The following is a 20,941-nucleotide window of genomic DNA, read 5'->3' on the forward strand; positions in this document are numbered from 1 at the left end:
GGCTCACCGCTACCATACACCACAGGAGTAAGAAGACAATCGGGCACACTGGACCCACAAAGAGAAACTCCTTCCTCCTGCCCTAGCAGGAGGCTGCCAAATGAATTTCAGTGACTCCTCCACAGACAGCTTCCCCAAAATGCTCAACAGGACCAGGGAAGGTGGCTTACTCGATAAACAACTATGGTACATCTATATAATAGGATATTATTCAACAATTTAGAAAAATGAGCTGGCAAGCCCTGGAAAGACATAGAGGAACTTTATTTTTTTTTAAACATTGATTTAAGAGAGAGAGCATGCACAAGTGCATGGCAGGGAGAAGGACAGAGGGAGAGGAAGAGAGATGACCTGAAGCAGACTCTACTGAGAATGAAGCCTGATGCGGGGTTAGATTTCACAACCCCAAGACTAAATCAAGAGTCAGACACTTAACCAACTGAGCCACTAAGGCACCCCACATGCAGGAACTTTAAATGCATACTAGCACGTGAAATAAGATAGTCTGGAAAAGGCTACATACTGTATGGTCCCAACTATGTGGCATTCTGGAAAAGTAAGCGATTAGAGAAAACAAAAAGGCCAGTGGTTACCAGAGGTACAGGAGGAGGCAGGGAAGGGTGAATAACAGGTGGATCACAAGGGATTTGTAGGGAGATTAAACTCTTCTGTTTGATACTGTAATGGTATATATACAATATTATGCATGTGTCAAAACTGATAGAACTAAACGCAAGGAGTGAACCCTGAATGTTAAGTAAGAACTTGCCTTAATAATATTCCATCAATAGAGGGTTCATCAATTTTAACAAATGTACCACATTAAATATGAGACTAACAAGAGAACGCATGTAGAGAGAGCAGAGATATGTGGGAACTTTACTTTCTACTCAACTTTTCCATAAGCCTAAAACTGCTCTAAAAAATATAATTATTACTGATTTTAAAACACACATTTTTAAAATATCACATAATTTATAATAATGTGGGGTAGGGAGAATTCTAAGTAGCCTCCAAGATTCCTGCCTCCTGCTGTACACACCCCATAATCTCTTTCCCTTGAGTGTGGACAGCACTGTGAATATAAGGTTCACTCCCTGTATCAGGTTACATTATATGACAAAGGTGAAGCGATTTTACAAATGTAATTAAGGTCCCAAGGCAATGGACTTTGAGTTAATCAAAGGGAGATTGTTCGGGGCTAATCAGGTAAGCCCTTAAAAGGGACTTAAAGCCTGGGACTTAAAAGAGAAAAGCCTCAAAACTTGGGAGAGATTCTCTGGTTGGCCTTCAAGAAAAAGGATCATATGGGATCCCTGGGTGGCTCAGCAGTTTAGCACCTGCCTTCGGCTCAGGGTGTGATCCTGGGGTCCCTGGATCGAGTTCCACATCGTGCTCCCTGCATGGAGGCTGCTTCTCTCTCTGCCTGTGTCTCTGCCTCTCTCTCTGTGTCTCTCATGCATAAATAAAATCTTTAAAAAAAAAAAAAAAGAAAGAAAGAAAGAAGAAGAAAGAAAGAAAGAAAGAAAGAAAGAAAGAAAGAAAGAAAGAAAGAAAGAAAGAAAATAAATCAAATCACATAGCAAGGATCACCTCAGAAGGTGGCCTCTAAGTATTGAAAGCAGTCTACAGACAACAGCAAACAACAAAATGGGGACAATAATCATACCACACAAACATGGGATAGGACTTCATGAGATTGCAGCCCCACCATGACCTTGGTTTTTACCCTGTGAGATTCTGCTCACAGAGTCCAGCTATGCCCAGACCAGATTCTTCACCCGCAAAAACTATGGGATAATTCATGTTCTCTTCAGCCACTAAGTTTGTGGTAATTGTTACATAGTCATAGAAAACAAACACTGTTACCCTCCAGCTGACAAACTACCAAAGTCAACAGATTAGGCCAAAGAAGTCATTGGTATTTTTGTTTATTCTGAAATAAGTACTGAATTTCATTGTTATAAAAATGCAAATTACTTTATTTTGCATATAGCTGGCATATGACATTTTGAAAAGCCAAAATACAACAAGCCTATATGACACAACCAAGGCCTATTTTTAAAATGTACAATCAAGAATAAAATACAAGAACAATTCTTTTGGGAAGCAACTTTATATATATATATAATATATATATATATATTTATATTTTTTTAAGATTTTATTTATTCATGAGAGACCCAGAGAGGCAGAGACATGGGCAAAGGAAGAAGCGGGCTCCCTGCAAGGAGCCTGACACAGAACTGGATCCCAGGACTCTGGGATCACAACCAGAGCCAAAGGCAGACACTCAACCACTAAGCCACCCAGGTGCAACTTTTTTAAATGCTACTTAGTATTTTGTAAAATGTCGCCAAGTCATAACTTTAAAAATAAAGGGGGGGGGGCGTCAAAAGACCCCCAAAAGAAGTACAAAGAGAAATCAAAAGTGTAAAAATCTGCAAATAAGACATATTATGAATCTTGAATTTCTGAATATAGATTTTACATAATTTTCAAAAGCAGAGTCAATATTAATTCTTTTCTATGTGCCAATCTCTAAACTAAAAAAAAATAAAGCCCACCCTAGTGAAACAAGACATTACACACCAAAAAAGCCCTTATACTATGACGTAACACATCTTATACCACAGAATTCAAAATTCTGGTGAGACTCACCATTTTTAAAAACATGTATATTCACTGATATTGAAAAGAATATTGAAAATTTGAGATCTAAGTATTTTTATGACTTTTCTTCTCCGTGTGGATAAAGAGTATTTGATTTCTGTCTTCTTTTCTTATCAAATTATAGTGGAAAAAATGGTATCAGTCTCTGAGAAACCAAATTTTCTTTTTCTTCCAGCCATATCATTTTATGATTCATCGTTAAATTTACAATTGTATTAGACTATATTATTAACACTTAAATAAATACTTTAAGGGGAAGGTCATATGGTCAACCAAGGCTTAGAACTGGTTAAGAAAAATTACTGAAAAACATAGTTCAACTGAATTTTAAAAGTTATTCTAATGGATAAAGCAATAAACAAAATGTGGTATATCTATACAATGAATTACTCTTCAGTGTTAAAAAGGAATGAAGCAGGGCTGTCCAGGTGGCTCAGCGGTTTAGCGCTGCCTTTGGCCCAAGGTATGGTCCTAAAGACCCTATATCGAGTCCATGTCAGGCTCCCTGCATGGAGCCTGCTTCTCCCTCTGCCTGTGTCTGTGCGCCTATCTCTCTCTCTTTCTCTCTCTCTCTGTCTCTGATGAATAAATAAATAAAATCTTTACAAAATTAAAAAATAATTTTTTAAAGGAATGAAGCAAAAAAAAAAAAAAAAAAAAAAAGGAAAGGAAGAAATGAAGCATCAACACATGCTATAGGGTGGGTGAGCCCTGAAAATATTATACTAAGTGAAAGAACCAGAAACAAAAGGCCACATGGTTTATTATTTATGTAAAATATTCAGATAAGTAAATCCATTCTGGATATGGGAGACTCCGTTAGGAATAATAGCTTTTTGGAACTAAAAGGTGACACGGCATTGTGAATGCCAATGAATGATATGCTTTAAAATAATTTTATATTATGTGAATTTTACCTCAATTTTAAAAAGTTAATCTAGTCACTCTAAACACTGAATTATTACATATAGGTGACAGAAATTGGGAATAGATGGTCTCTGTACAACACTCAACTGTGCAAATAAAAATCACTAGCACATGAACAGAAAATCATTAACTATCCTATTTAAGTGCACATTAAAACTTTATACATGATGCTTGAAAGGTCATCTGTTCACTGCATGAACAATAATGAAAATGTTCTATCCTGTGCTAGACATAAAATATTTGCAACATTTTTCAAAAATTATATAAAATGTTAAGTGACAATGGCGGTTCACATAACTGTATTGAACAATATGCATGCTTTCTCTTTTCTCTACCAATTAAACATTCATAAATTATTGCCAAATGCCATGTTGCAGAAAGATAAGATTTAACCCAAATTTTGGAATCTGGTTTGAACTACTTGGATTAGCAAACTAAGCAGTCAAATAAAATATTAAGTACGTCAACCAAATAATACACTTTCCTGTTGTTTTTGGAAACACTTTATTAAATTTCCAAAGAGAAAAACATTCATACAAAAGATTTTAACCACTGCTTTGAAAACACACGTTTTAACCCATAATTGAAGATTTTTCAGTATGTTTGGTTCAAGATTATTTTCTAGAAAGACAATCAAAAGATTCCAATCAGAAGAAACACTTTAAAGGTATTTTTTCAATAATTTAAATAGATTTACAAGCTAAAATCTTGTCCATAATTACGAGAGTTGCCTACTTTACTCAGTAGGCAATAAATGTATCATATGTAATACAGAATGTAGGTGACAATTCAGAGTTCAAACCTAAATGACATCATAAGTTAAGCAAAATAGAATATGTACTATCTTTAATAAAATTAAATGAGTACTAATATTATATGCAAATAGTAATGAAGAAGGCACTAGACCTTCACTGTCCAATAGAGTAGCCATTAACCACATATATCTATCTAAATTTAAAGTAATTAGAATTGCATATTAAAGACTCATTTCTTCAATTGCACAAATTATTTTTCAAGTCTTCAACAGCCACAGAAGAAGGTCTAGCAGCTACCATATTGAACAGATTTCTATCAATACAGAAAATAGTACTTTTTGACTTGTTAACCATACAATTGCCCATGAAGCTTAAGCTTCAGGGCTCCTTGCTTAAATAGACTCTTTCAGGGACCTGGGAGGAGCCTTAGCAATGTGTTCTCATGATGATGCATTTTCATACACGATGAAAAATTTTAAGATGCTTTAGTCATAAAAAAATTCTTTCTCTTGCCCCTCCAAATTACACTTCACCACCCTTGCACTTGAATGCACATTGAATGGCATGAGTGGGTAGACTGGGATTCCAGCAAAAGGAAAGGTGAGTTAGAGATATATTCAGTTTCGGTTTAGTGGAACATATGCATGTGGGTCTCAGTCATTTTCTCATGTAATAAATTACTGTCATATTGCAGGATGGCTTCTGGGAATATACCTTTTTCCTACTACTTCACCTCTCCTAGAGTCATGAAATGAAGATGCAAAATCGGATATCAGAGGCGACATGAACATGTCTCATGGCAACCAGAATCACAGGATATATAAGTAGAGGAGAAACAGTCTGAAATGTACGCAGCTAGAAACAAATCGTTGGGAAATTTTTCCAATCATGAGATATGAAACAGTATAAGCAAATAATTTCCATTTTTAATCAATACCTGGCCAAATTTCTCTTATTATGAATATAGTTGATAATATATTTAATTATAAATACACCATATTTTTTTTTCTTATTGATAGGACTCATAAAATGGAACTTCTCTGAAATTGTACAGCACAAATTTGTAACACTTCTACAAATACTGGGTGTGTCTGTAAGTGAAACTGCATGTTCTTATACTTCAACTATCAATAAAAACAAAATTTTAGGGGTACCTGGGTAGCTCAGTGGTTGAGTGTCTGCCTTCAGTTCAGGTCATGATCCCAGGGTCCTGGGATCAAGTTCTGCATCAGGTTTCCCAGAGGGAGCCTGCTTCTCCTTCTGCTTATGTCTCTGCCTCTCTCTCTGTGTGTCTCTCATGAAAAAATAAATTAAATGTTTTTAAAAAATTATTAGCCAAGTTAGAGCAAAGATTTATCTTTGGAGTTTCTTTATAGAAAATCGTATTATAAAAGCATTGTGATAGAAGCAAACACTAAACATCCTATACTTGTAGAAAAAATAATTTAAAACTACAATCAACAGTTTTAAAATGTCATTTTCTAAATATTGTGGTGATTATGTCATTGGCCTCTTTTGCAATCTGCAATCTGTTCTTTTTTCATTCTAAAAATATGTTGACTTTTGTACATAAACTTGTATTTGTAATTTTGTACTTCTTTCTTAAAAGGGAATCCCCCCCAAAGATCTGTTTCGGTCCCTAACAAAACCTTGATCTGCTCCTGGTGCTAGGAAATTATGTCTTGATTAAAATATATACTTACTAATTAGCAATATCCTCATTTTTGTTTCTTCATTCTATATTTGTTACAACATTTAATAACCCAGTCACATCACTATCATTAAATCCCAGAATTTGAAGTGGTTAATTTGAAATATATGCCTTCTACTCTCACTGAAGCTTATCTGATATCTCTTCAACCTTCAGTACAAAAAAAGTTCACACCTCACTAGCACAGATACAAATGTCAGTCCTGGTAATTGAGTTACACTGGGTGCCTTTGAGCTTTGTACTATACTGCTGCTAATGGCAGTTAAGTTCTTAATACAATTACAGTTATAGTTATTCAAATGACCAAGGCTTTTTTTTTTTTAAGTAAACAATATAGAAACTAAATGCTAATCTAACAATAACAATTCATTAAGCAAGACAAAAAGTTTAGTCTTTTAATTATATTTAGAAAACGTTCTATCAACATTTTAAACCAACTTTATGTATTATGAAAATATACTTACAATAGTATAAAAATGCCCAATAGGTAATGCCATTCATGCAAATATTCCCTAAGTTACATTTTATTTTTTATTTCATACCCTTTATACTTCATTAAGCCATACTTCAGATAACCTAATTTCTCATTATTGTATTGCAAAGATATTCTCAACCTGAAATTACATCAAATAAATTGTAAATCAAATTTCTGAAAGCCATAACCATAGGTGGAAATCAAATGAAATGCTTAATTTCACATAAATGGCTAAAGCTTTAAATGGATTGCATTTATTTAATTGCCTAGGCACACTTATTCAGAAGTGTTTTTGTTGCTGTCTCCTCCTATAGCTGTAGGATGTTATTCTAATATGTAAAAAATACATTGACAGTTAAGACAAAAAGATTTCAATCAACTAAAAAAAAATTAGAGGCTATGTGAAAAAATTAACTGAAATTACACTTGGAAAACATGTATTCTAGTATATTCCTTTTCTCTGATTAACCCTGCTTGATAAAAAAGAAAGAACTGAAATAAGATTAGAAGTAAAGAGACAACCTGTCACCCTTACTCAAGAAAAATGGTTTTATTCAGAGACAGAAGGTGGAATGGTGGTTTCCAGGAGTTTGGGGCCGGGGAGGGGGGGTTAAGGTTTGGAATAAGGTTTGGAATAATACTGAGTTACTCCTTAATAGATACATACTTTCAGTTTAGGGAGATGAATGGTGATGGTTGCCCAATGAGAATATATTCAAATGCTACAGAACTGTACACGTAGAAATAAATGGCTGAAGTGATATGTTTTATGTTATGTACATTTTATCACTAAAAATATTTAATTGTTCTAAAGTAAATATACTTATATTTTTATGTTTTTTTTTTCTTTTCTGGGATTTAGCCTGAATTGAAAAGTACTTTGTTTTAAATAATGAAAACTAAGTACTTAAGTGAATCATTAAAAGTCATAGCTAATAAAATGGAGAAAACTAATTCAGTTTCTTGCTTCAGGCTCTGAACATTTTTCTCTACTACTACACAAATTGAGAGATCACCTAAGAAATTCCAAACTTCTCTCAGAATACTTATTTCAAAACAAATAAAATGATATATTTTATATGATTTTATAATATTTTTATATAATTTTATAATTATATAAGGTCCTATCTATTGGACAAAGGCTCAAGTGAAAATTTTTCCAAGAAAAAAAAGATAGCAAACTATACCTATCACACACTGAGCATGAACAGTTGATACAGTGGGCAGTATCAGTAGGAAAGCAAGTCCAGTTGTCAGTTGTGGAGAGAAAGGAATTAAGTCAACAGTATGAGCATGCAATTAACTTCCAAGAATCTATCCTATCACAGATACCAACATGTCCCATCTTCTAGAAACCCCGTTCATAAATTCTAGGATGCATGATATTTTTAAAAATGAGTTCTAAAAAAAAAACAAATAAAAAAAATAAAAATGAGTTCTAGTTTATTAGAAGTTTATGTTTATAAATCTGAGTAGCATCTGAAGAACCCATTTTACAATAAGGGATATGCTACAGTAACTCCACCTTCTAACATAGAGTCATATAGGAGGTAGACAATAAATATGTTTAATTAGCAAGAAAGGAAGGAGAGAGGTAAAGGAGGAAATTGAGGGGGAAGAAGAAAGGGAAAGTGGGCAAATGGTTCTATGCACTTTAACAATCCATCAGCTGGCACTCAGAGTCTGGCTGTGCTGTACAGAAGAGAGGCTGGAAGCCGTTGATGGACAGTCAGGGCAGGTGCCCAGACTAAGCTGTGCAATTTTGTACATTTTATTGCTGGCTTCTTTCTTTATTGAATTCAAATATATTAGTGATCTATACAAAGTACCTGAACAACATCTGGGATTCATTACAACCATACATGATGTACAACTACACCATTAAAACTTTAAATACAGACAGTCTTAATCCAGAGCAGTTTTATATATCCCAAGTAGGTTTCTTCTCTGTGCAATAACTAAAGCTCTGCATTTTCATCAACATTTTATGATAGATCATTTTGAAGCCAAATAGTAAACAATTATATCATAAAAGCAAAACATTTGAAATAATCATTTCAAATATTTCAATTTTATAACCTTTATAAAATATGAGCTTGTTTTGGCCAGAGAATTGTGTCGCTTTTTGCTGACCACCAAGCAAAAAACCTCTGTCAAGTGACTTTCAGGTTGATACACTCTGTGCCATTATAAGCAATTACAGGCTGAACAGAATGCTAGCTGTGTGTACTTCTGGCATTCCCCTCAATCCACGTCATTAGTCATTTCATGAATCATTTCAGCTTTCCTTTGTCAACTGCCCTCTCAGATTTTTCAGCTATCATTCTTAAGATCAATTCACAAAGCAATTCTTCACCTTTCCGTGTTCTTTTCAGGCAAACATTTACATATTTTGATTCCCTAAAGATGTCATTTTTTTTGGCAAAACTAACTGGTACAGGGTATGCAGGCAATGAACAGAAAAATGGTTGCCTGTAGGGTGTGAGGGCAGAGTTTGACTAGTAATGGACATGAGGGAACATTCTGGGTTGATGGTAATATTCTGTATCTTGATAAAGGTTTGGGTTACACAGGTCTACACATATGTCGAAACTCAGCAAATGTTTCCTTCAGGTCTACACATATGTCGAAACTCAGCAAATGTTTCCTTAAGACTTATACATCTTTGTTGTATTTAAATTTTACCTCAAGAGGAAAAAGAAAAAAAAAGTATGACTGAACTCTAGTTAATGATATGCATGCTGAAGTATTTAGGGATAAGTGCCTGAAATTTACTTTGAAATGCAAAATAAATAAGACGGATTGACACATGAATAGAGGGATGAATAGTGGATAGATATATAATCAGAAAATGTCTGCTAAAATATGAGAGGTAAGTATTCTGGTGTTCACTGTAGAATTCTTCGTTTGAAAATTTCCATAATAAAATGTCTTAACGTTTGTAATTTCTTCATAATCCTTTTCAATTTAATATTCACCCAGTAAAGAAAAAGGCATCAGTAAATGTTCCCAAAAATTTTGACCATGACCTTAGTTACCCCCTTGCTTGATAATTTCGATATTTATTAAAGTTGATCCAAATAGCACTGGATAAAAATATTGTTAAATTGGGGTGCCCAGGTGGCTCAGTTGGTTAGACATCCACCTTGGGCTCAGGTCATAATCTCACGGTTCTGGGATTGAACCCGCATCAGCATTGGGCTCCCTGCTCAGCGGGGAGTCTGCTTCTCCCTCTCCCTCTGCCCCTCTCCCGCTGGTGCTCACTCTGTCTCTCAAATAAAATATAATCTTTAATTACTTAAATTAATTAAATATATAACTTACTCATCCATTCCTTCATTCATTCTACAAATATCTGTCAATCACCTTCTATGTACCAGATGTCTGTAATGCTAAAGGAAGAAAGCCAACTTAATTGTAATACGATGTGATACGTATCAAGTGATAGAGGAATATGACTGGCAGGGCATTTTCTGGACTGTAAAGAATGAGTATGATTTTTCCAGATGGAATACAGGGAGGGGGGAATTAATTAATTAATTGAATAATTAATTAATAATTAATAATTAATTGAATAAGTAAGCATATAATACAGAAAAATCATGAGTATGATTTTTCCAGATGGAATACAGGGAGGGGGAATTAATTAATTAATTAATAATAATTAATTAATTGATTAATTGAATAAGTAAGCATATAATACAGAAACTTTATTTCACATCTAAATTTAAGTTTATGGTAGTTGCATCTTAAACTTATCTAAATATCTAAAATCAATTTACATATATTAGATGCCTCCTCCTACTATCTTACAGACTACTTTTGGAAGATTCTGCAGTCTTTTTCAGTCACCAATATAAATCTAGGTGTATCTTTTTTACCACTGACTTCAAGCTGCATATATTTCACTTAAATATTTAAAGGTATGTTCATATTTGATTTTACTACTAATTAGGGTTGGGTTGTTTGTTTTTTTATAAAAAGCTTTTTAGCTGGAACTCACTTTGGGAAGTTCTGCTCTAATGTCTTGAAATTCCAGGAGTGAATGAATACTAAGAGATTAAAAAGTTTCCCAGATCAAGCAGCAAATAAAAATGCAAATTTCTAACACAGCAACTCAGCTCAATATAAAATGCACAAAGGACAAATGTCAAAGTACTGCCTAAATTGTAGATAATCTATTTAGATATTTTTAATATTTTATATCCTTTTAATATATGTAGATGGTCCTTTAATGACTACTTTGTCTCTCTAAACATTTCCTTTAATGACTACTTTGTCTCTCTGAACAACAAAATTCTAATATCTGTGGGTTTACTTCAATGGGTTTTATCCACAAAATGTGTGTAGTGCTATAGAGCTCACATGCTTAAAGTGAAAATTGAGATTTTTTTAAATGAAAAGGAGTTAGTGCTACTGTTCAATAAATAGTAGTAACTCATATTAAAACATAGTTATCCACATTCATACTCATGCAATTGCACAGATGTGCTTTTTGATCTGGGCCACAAGCTAAAGTGAGCCAGAATTCATCTTATCTTTTCAGTTTAGTTACAAAAGTCCTAACTCTTAGTCTCATTGCATTACTGACCACTTCAATGTCATGATAGCTTTTCATTTGCTCCCTTTCAGATCCAAACTCCTTACTTCACTGCTCACCCAAGACTGGCACTCTTTACAGAGTTCACTAGCAAAGACCTTAGAATTCTTTTATCATTTATCCGTTAGTGGCTGAGAATAGAAATATCACTGGACCTTGACCTCAAATAATCCTCTAAAAAAATTCCCAGTGACTGAGTTGGGCTAGAGGTTCAGACTCAAGATGCTTTGTAATTTGTTTCAAACCATTTTCTATAGGTACCTTCAAATGATCCCTAGGCTGAATGAGATGTTTTGTTCTGAGGGGCTTTGAAAAAGTCAGTTAGGAAAGGTAATATTAGGGGAGTTCTTTAGGGCTGAAAACTGCATTTTATAAAGAATATTCAGAGACCCTATGGAAAAGATATTTCTAGGATGAAAAAAAATTAAATAGCCTGATTTCATTTGTTAGTACCTATAATGGCTATTATTATTTAATAATAAAGTACATTATCACTTTGAGCTAGAAAAAAGTGAGGATTTGAGGTTATACTTTGAGATCCAATTAACCAGCCTAACTCAATCTTCAACAGAGAGGGACATTTGTGTGCAGAGTGTCAGAACAGTCTGTAAATTTGAGAACAACCCTGCAAAATGATCTTTACTATCGATCAATTTATTAATCTCCATGTTATTTTTCCACTAAGTGAAAACTAAAATAGTCTAGAGATTTACTGTTAAATTATAAATCCAGCCCAACATGTCATAAAGATTTAAAAACAGTTAAATCTTTAATAATGCCATAAGAGCAAATAGAGGCTAACACTCAATCTTATTAGGCAAGTCTATAACATGGACATTTTCTTCTCTTAAAACAGGTTGAATTTAAGATATAGGTATGAATCTTGTTTTGCTGGAATGCTAATTATACTCATTAAAAACCTGAAAGCTATTAGTCCTGATTTTCACTTTGTCATCTTTATGATATGCTACTGATATGAGTGGGCTGTGAGCAGCTGTGCTCAAGTTGCCCTCCTCGGCTGACTCCTGCCAGCAGGTTGTATGCATTTGAAGCTTCATGTTGCTCTTATTTGCAATATTCTAACAGAGTGATTTTCTTTACTGTCCCCTAGTCCTGTATTTCAATCTTAAAGAAAATGAGAGGGCCATTAGGGTCTTATTTAGCAAATAAGTCGCCCTGCTTCCCTTGTCAAATGAATGAATGAATGAATGAATGAATGAATGAATATAAATAAACAGATGGTTTCTTAAACTAAATGAGGACACAAGGTAGCAAAAAAATGAATACTAAAAAGGTTAGAAGAAATGGAGATTTCAACAATAATTGCTTACAGAGTACATAAAAATTTGAATGTCTAAAAATACTTGGTGAATCCATACAATCCTAAAAAGCCTTTACAAAATGATTCCTATGAGAAATAAATAAACCTGCTATTTCAAAAAGAAAAGCGAAACTTTTTTAGTAAAAGGAATAAAATCTGATTCCATTTAAAACTTTTTTAAAAGTACTTTGATAGGGAAAAGGAGAGAAAATGAGTGGGAAATATTAGTAAGGGTAAGAGAACATGAGAGACTCCTAACTCTGGTAAACGAACAAAGGGTAGTGGAAAGGGAGGTGGGCGGGAGGTTGGGGTGACTGGGTGACTGGCATTGAGGGGGCACTTGATGGGATGAGCACTGGGTGATATATGTTGGCAAATTGAACGCCAATAAAAAAAATATTTAAAAAATAATAATAATAAAAATAAATAAATAAATGGCCAGGTGCCTAACAATTTTTTTACCCAAGAAATCCTATTCTGTCTTTACTGACAATATGCTTTATTTTAAAACTAGAGTAGTACAAAAAGTTCAAAGGAAGACTTCCCAAAATACAAAAAAAAAAAAAAAAGTCTAGGATATACTAAGCCACAGCTAAAATGACTAGCTATACACCTTCCCAAATCTGTCAAGCTTAAAAGTATAAGACAACATAACTATTTATATATTTCCTACTTGTATAGTGTCGCAGTTGCCACGACTTATTCTTTCATTTTCTGCAAGTATTTAAAAAGCAATACTGATTTTAAAGGAAAGAAAAAAATAAGTAGAAAACTAAAATGCATTAAGTTTTCACAAATAGAAAGCATATGATAAAAGATGGATAGATGGACAGGGGACAGATAGATTATGGGTGGATACACAGGTGGGTGGGTAGATACACAGGTGGGTGTGAATCAACAGATGCTCAGAAAGGCAGGTGAATGGATAAATAAGGTGCTTTCTATGAAAGCGAAAACAAAAAACAAAACAAAACAAAAAAACCCACAATCTTTCTTTTCTCTTTTCACTATAACCTGTAGAAGTCCTTAATACAGGGGTTCTCAAGGTCAGGAGAGAGTTTATGAGTCCCCATGGAGTCCCAAGGAGGGAGATGCACATTGATAGGGGCAGACACATGAATGTGTATGTGAAAGAAAGAGTGTGAGTCGGTGCGTGTATAGACATTCACTGATGCATTTACTGGAATTAAGAGTTCTTAAAGGTCTGATGACCTAAAGGAAAGTTAAGGCCCACTACTGTAAAGTGTTTTACATGATTCACTAAATGATAGGGCAATGCTAGGAAATCTTCTCAAAGCTGGGGAGCCATGCTAATAATTGCAAGAAAACCTAAGGGTTTTCTCAAACTCAGGGTACTCAGTTAACTCTTAGCTGTTAAAGAGGTTGAAAATTACACTGTTTAAGACTATTTTTTAACAAAATTAAAATTAAAAGCCTAAGCGGGCACTGACTGTTCTCAAAATTTACTTTAATAAGACTGAAGTTAGGACACAAAAGTTCTCAGTTTTATCAGCATTCAGTACTTTGTGCAAGGAAAATTCTTAGCACTGAGTTCCCACAATGTGCCTTAAGATAACATACAGATGCATAGAATAGAAATAAAGTCCATTAACAAAAGGACCCCTTCTTTTGATCTTCAGAAACAATTACCCTACTCTTTTTTAAAAGTGTACTTTGGGGACACATGGGTGACTCAGTGGTTGAGTGTCTGCCTTTGGCTCAGGTCGTGATCCTGGGGTCCTAGGATCGAGTCCCACATCAGGCACCTGAGAGGGAGCCTGCTTCTCCCTCTGCTTGTGTCTCTGCCTTTCTCTCTGCGACTCTCATGAATAAATAAATAAAATCTTTTAAAAAATAAAAATAAAAGTGTACTTTGCCAGAGTCACCTACCATCCAAATAAGCAAGGCCTGAATAAAAAGAATCTGGCAAAGCAGCTTGAACAAGCACTTTCCATACATATAGGGAAGCTCTGGCACTCCCAGATGGTGCTAGGCATGGTTCCTGAATTCAGAGCAGCGGGATAATATCCACCCAGTACGTAACAAAAGTGCTGAAAGTCAGCTAAAAAAAATAATTAATTCACAATATCTTCCCTGATTTCATATTTATTAAACATCACCCTTTCATAATTGCCTGGGTGAATTAAGTAAAGGATTTAAAGATACACAGAATTGAACTCCAAACCAGATGAAACACTGTGTTTCTTAAGATTCCAAAAGCTAAATTTTGTCCTTCAAGAGTAGCAGAACTTCAGAAAAAATGGTATCTTACCAGAGATCCCTTTTGAGATTTTCATAAACATCTATCATGGTGGCAAATAATTTTACAAGTTACTTTATTGGACATATCAGCTCACATTTAGAGAAATTCAGACCCAAGAAGCAAATTCACTGCAGGAGGGTTAACACAGCACTGTGGAAAGTATGTTAGACCAGATTCAAATCAGAAGACATAGGGTCTTAGTGTTAACATCACATGGATGAATGTGAGCTCCTGGGCAAGCATGATCATGATGTAGTTTGCTTTCAGTTACTGCTGCCACATGTATACAAAGCAAATATGGGCGGGGGGGGGGGGGGGGACGACATTATAGCCTTGAGCCACTCTAGTTTGTGTCTCTCTGGCTTTATCTCATAAATAACAAAGTCCTGCTTGAGATCCTGATTAGAATACTAAGTTTTTTAAAAATTGGAGAATACATAAAGATTTTGGAAATTATTAACATTAGGGAAAATGTATTTGATATTTTCACAGTTTCTGCAACGTGCATCCTAAGTATGCTAAATGACTTATGCCTGAAAACTACTGCCATTTTTTCTAAAAATAACTCAACTAAAATACTATTCTTCCTCTCTTTCCTGGTATAAAAAAAATATTTTAAAAAGAAAGTAAACTTATAAAGTCTTAGGGAAAGCTAAGGATATCATCAAGTATGCCTTTTAGCCTAGTCTAATATATTACTTTTTCATCTGAGTTTATTTTTTTTTAAGATTTTATTTATTTATTAATGAGAGACACACACACACACAGAGAGAGAGAGAGAGAGAGAGAGAGGCAGAGACACAGGCAGAGGGAGAAGTAGGCTCCATGCAAGGAGCTCAACGCGGAACTCGATCCTGGGGTCTCCAGGATCAGGCCCTGGGCCAAAGGCAGCGCTAAACGGAAGCCACCCCAGCTGCGCTTTATCTGAGTTTTTAACAGACCTATAGCTCTCAGAGTATCTCTTGATGCTAGTCTATGGGAAAAATAAAGACAAATTTCTTATCAGCTATTCCTTAATTTACTAGATATTCTAAGCTCAAGTCAAAATCCTTACTTGAGTAAAACGAGTAAAATTAATCACTTAGAAAAGTAATGGGATAATGTTTTAAACTATTCATTTACAAAAATAAGCTTTAAGAGATCTAAGTAGGGTAGCCAAGTATTTTCCTGAATGTTAGGTGTATAAAGTAAGAACTTGTATGCGCGTGATTATTTTTACCATTTTGTCTTACTACAGGAAATAAATAGACAATAGACACTATTAAATTTAAATATGCTATGTCCTTTTTTATCTTGAGAACAAATGGGACTCCATCTCAGTAGTGGTCATTATACATGCAGCACTTCCATGGGATACAGCCAGGATTTATAGAGCTTCTGTTAGAAAACAAAACCTAGATAAACCAGAAAAGAAATGCAATCCTTAGTCAGATAATATTCATCACTCATGCATTTTGGACTTTCTAAAGATTTTACTGGCCAATGGAACAGAAAATTGTGCACTCATGAACAAGTCATTTTGCTCAGTGGGTCTCAGTCTTCTCATACATAATAAAGTATTTATTATAAATTTTATTCATCTACAAACCTTTGTCAGAAGAGCTCATGGCACCCTGACATCTACCCATAATAGGCTGACAAAAACTAATGTGCAGGATACAAAATTACAAATGTTCTTTTCAGTCTATTTATTCTTCATTTCTTTAATTTCTTAAGTATTATCTGTGTGTGGGTAAGTCCATAAAATGTAGCAGAACATATAAGAGGGTGGAAGATCCATAAAAATGTGGTAAAAATTGAAGACAAGAGAAAGAAACAATTTGCCAGAGTTGAAGATTAGCTAAAGAACCATTTGCATTTATCTTTTATATTGTTAGACCAAAGTTTTCAGAGGATTCCAGAGACAGAAATTAAGATATGAGAAGATAAATTAGATCAGTTAAATCTTAAAATTGTTTTTTGATAAATATAAGTAATTCCAAGCTTTGATTATCCAACTTACTAAGAGTTGCCTGCATCAGATTTTACCAAAACTCTATCTAAACCTCTAGTTTTAAATTTTATAGAAAAGCCATAGAATTATAGTTTCTCTTCCAATTTCTCTTTGCTTGTTTTTTCCCAGTTAAAACTTTCATATAATGCCTAATCATAATTTGAATTACCATAAAACCAAAACCTCTCTAAATTCCTTTTTCTGTTAGGTTTTTTTTTGTTTTGTTTTGTTTTGTTTTTGTTTTTTTGTTTTTGTTTTTGTTTTTGTAGAGGAGGGAGAGGAAAGGAGAGAATCTTAAACAGATTCCACGCCCAGCAGGGAGCCTAACATTGGGCTCCATCTCACAACCCTGAGATCATGACCCAGAGTGGTACAATCAACCAACTGAGCCACCCAGGTGCCCCTTCCCTAATTTCTTTTTTAAAATGTTTATGCTTTTTGGGCAACAAAGAAATTAGTACTTAGAAATTCACATGTGGACAATCTAACTTAATATTCCAATATTAAGGAAAAAAGCTGTAAGCCACGAAATATTTAATACAAAATTATTGGTAACAGTAAAATTCCAGAATTAACTAAAAATTATTAAAATAGAATGATTATAGAAATTGTAGCATACCAACTTGATCTTCCATTTTGAAGCCATTAAAAATGATGGACATAAAACCCACATTATGATGTGGAAATGTTTTTTTTAATACACACACACACACACACACACACACAAATAGGCTGAAAGGAACTACATTATCCCCCAAAAAGGGAACAGTTTTAACCAAATGTTGTAATAACACAAAAGCAAAATCATTCCTCATGGTATTTCTTAAAGAAACTAGAAAAGCTAAATTAAATAAACATCTTTAACTATGATAGGTCTGAGTTATCTTCCAAATCTTTTCTCCTCATACTTAGTTATATATAATCACTGAATACTTAAAGAATTTTTCTCATTATGTAAAAATCCAAATAAAGTCACTCAATTTTTTAAAAACTGTTTTATTATGTGGAATCCTGCCACTGAGTTAAACTCATAAAATTTAATATTAGATCATTATACAAAACTACACTTACTTGTTTTTTTATGAAAATCAGGCAAAATAGATCTTTAAAAAAAAAAAAAAACTCATTGCTATAACAGTTTGAAAAAAATCCAGAGAGCAAAGAACTGTGTCAGACTTAGTACCCTCAGTAACAAAAGTATAAAAACGACACTCTCAAAAGATATGAATACAGAATAAATTTAATGGTGTCACTTAGCAAAGATTTTACTTTCAAATTACCATTTCTTTTCATTTTAGTATTTCTTCATGACCACCTAATTTATTTTTTTTTAAGATTCTATTTATTTATTTATTCATGACAGACACAGAGAGAGAGAGAGAGAGAGAGAGAGAGAGGCAGAGACACAGGCAAAGGAAGAAGCAGGCTCACTGCAGGGAGCCTGACGTGGGACTGGATCCCGGGTCTCCAGGATCATACCCCGGGCTAAAGGCGGCACCAAACCGCTGGGCCATCGGGGCTGCCCATTACCACCTAATTTAATCTTGCCATCAAATTACTACCACATCACACTGTTTTAATTACTTATATAGCACTTATTTTAAACTGATATATATGTCTTTTATTTATTTATTATCTATCTGGCCCTCTAGCAAGTAGGCTCCCATAGTAAAGGAGTGTTTTCTATCTCATTAATAAGCCCAAGAGTCATCACATATAGACATGTAGGTTCTTCATACATGAATAGTATCTCACTACAGTTATGCAATGTGCAACCTATACAAATGAATATGACAAGTATGTCTATGAATAATTACCATACATGTCATAAAATACCAGTGATCTTAACAGTACCAGGTCTTCTATGGTGATGGTAATCTCACTCTCAACCTGCATGTCAGAAAAAGCTGTTCCTCTAATTTTTCAATTCCTACATTTTCTTTACCATTATTTCACATAAGCATGTATGAATCTGTTCCTTGTTATTCTATGAAGTTTATAAAAGCAAACTATTCCTGAGGCAGAAACCAGTCCATCAGAGTTACTTATTAAAGGCCAATCAGTATGAGTTATGATCATAGTAAATTTTTAAAGTACTTTTCAACCCAAAATTACTCAGTTGTTTAGCACTAGGTACATATTACTTATTTTTAAAATAACTTTCTAATGGTTTCAAAGAATACTATTACATATATACCATAATATAATCCATAGAATATTAAGCATAGAAAGAGATCCTAAACATTAAAAATTATAGAACTACTCTTTCTAATAGAGTGCCATTTCTGTTTCATTATAGGGGCTTCAGAGTTTAAATTATTATATTCAGGTATCCCATACTGTTTCCAAACATAGTTCTTTTTATAATAATGTCTGACAACCCTACAGGAAACGAAAGCTCTACTTGTAATCAAAGTTAAGGCTAAGAACTATTTCCTGGGAAATCCAATTCAAAATAAGCAATCTCTTTTTTACTTGAGATTGTCCTGTTCACACAAAACTGTGTGGCTGCAAGAAATGATAATGGAATATAAAACCTTTCTCTTCTGGGTTATTGTTTACAATCCAGATGAAGCTGATAGCCAAAAGAAAGCATACAAAGGTCAATGTGAAAAGAATCATTGGATTGGTCATTCTTCTTTCTACAAGACAAATGCTGACCAGTATGACTATAAGCTACTCAATAACCTTCTCATGCCCACATCCAGACCCCACACACCCACATAAAATGGAAGTTATAACCCCTATTCCCCACTTGGCAAATATGAATTAAACAAATTTTTGTCTTCTATATGGTAGGTATCAAGACAATAAGAACTAGGAAAACACTACTTGCCCCCCAGAGGAGCTTCACACTCATAGGAAGACATTATTTGACAATGAAGAATCATGGACACAATGTCAAATCAAGGTGGGGCTCAGCAGTTAGAATTGGCCCTTCTATGGCTAGACCCAGGGCAGACTAATCTCAAACCATGCTGTTCTGCATCTCAGTATATAATCCTCTTCTGGAACTGCTTCCTTTGGAAGTAAGACTCCTTATGTAGCTATTCTAGCCACTTATTCCAGAGCTAATATCTTCATCTCTGCTTTTCAGAAATGGTGCTTCCCAGTGGTCTCTTCCAATTCTTGTTTTAAAACTCCAAGGTCCCCATCTCAGGCACCCTCTCTACCTCAAGAGTCCTCACACCTCCTCAAAACCACACTCCCAGACTTGACCTAGGGAGGGAACATCTGTGTCTGCATGTGATGTAAGAAAAAGACAAATACATATCTAACTATAAAATAAGGAAGGCAGAATGAAAATGCATGAGAGCTCTGCAGGTAATGTGGTCTGAGTTTTTTATCATAAAAATGCCCAAAGATATATAGATGTTTACTGCAGAGTAGGGATTCCTTTTGGGGAGCCACCAACCAAGTACTAGAAATTGGTCTGAAGGTAGCTGTAGTGCATTTTATCCACAGGAACTTACAGTCAAAACTATTTCAGGCTTTTGCCTTCTCAAAACAAGCTTCAATCACTGGAAGTAGCTTTAGGGACATATATTTGAGAACTTCATCATTTGCAGTTGACTGATTTTCTAGACCTTCTCAATACTGAATTTTACCCTCTTAATGACCCTCTGCTCCCAATATAAACTTTCATCAATGCCAGGATATTGAACAAAATAACTCTGAAACCAGCCTTCAGATTAAGGGTGGCAACAAAGTACATCTCTAACCTTCAGTAATGGCCAGTGCTAATGAGCAGGCACAGGTGTTCGCTGCAATATGTATGTGTAGCTACCTCAAATGATTGCCAAGTACCAACAAAAAAGTCTGGCACGAATAAACTAGGACTCGATTCAGCTAATAAAGCTCAGAATACTACAAGGCTGAATATAAATACTAACAGAATTTTCTAAAATTGTATGCCAGTAGATCCTTTGTACATCATAGGAGGATAAGTGTTTTAACATTCAATTCCCCCATATAGTTAACTGCTGTGCCCAAGCAAGTCCTGGGAATTGAAAAGTTAAATGGAGCTGGCTTGGACCTACTTATAATTACCATTCAAGTACAAAAGAACAAAAGTCTCTATGTTGACAGAAACAGTATCAAAGTGGAACAGAGGCCTCACACTATCATCTAAAATGTCTCAATTTCACATTTGCTTTGGAAATACAGAGGATTTTTCACTTCACTTTCTCCTTTACAGAACCTCCAACAAAACAATCAGTTAG

At 34.4% G+C, this 20,941-nt stretch overlaps 1 protein-coding gene across 7 annotated transcripts in view; it reads right to left on the reverse strand.

Annotated features, from left to right (window-relative positions):
* Positions 1 to 20,941, reverse strand: part of IMMP2L (inner mitochondrial membrane peptidase subunit 2) — an 848,028-nt gene that overhangs the window by 724,922 nt on the left and 102,165 nt on the right. The window contains exon 5 of one of the 7 annotated variants that reach the window (XM_072764769.1): positions 15,986 to 16,119. The exons of the other annotated variants lie outside the window; for them this stretch is intronic. Within the exon in view, the coding sequence (XP_072620870.1) occupies positions 16,092 to 16,119 (28 nt within the window). The 3' untranslated portion in view covers positions 15,986 to 16,091. Of the gene's footprint in view, positions 1 to 15,985; positions 16,120 to 20,941 lie in introns of those variants that run through there. 7 annotated transcript variants of the gene reach the window in all.

The sequence above is a fragment of the Vulpes vulpes genome, chromosome 7 (assembly GCF_048418805.1).
Source record: "Vulpes vulpes isolate BD-2025 chromosome 7, VulVul3, whole genome shotgun sequence".
Taxonomy (NCBI): Eukaryota; Metazoa; Chordata; class Mammalia; order Carnivora; family Canidae; genus Vulpes; species Vulpes vulpes.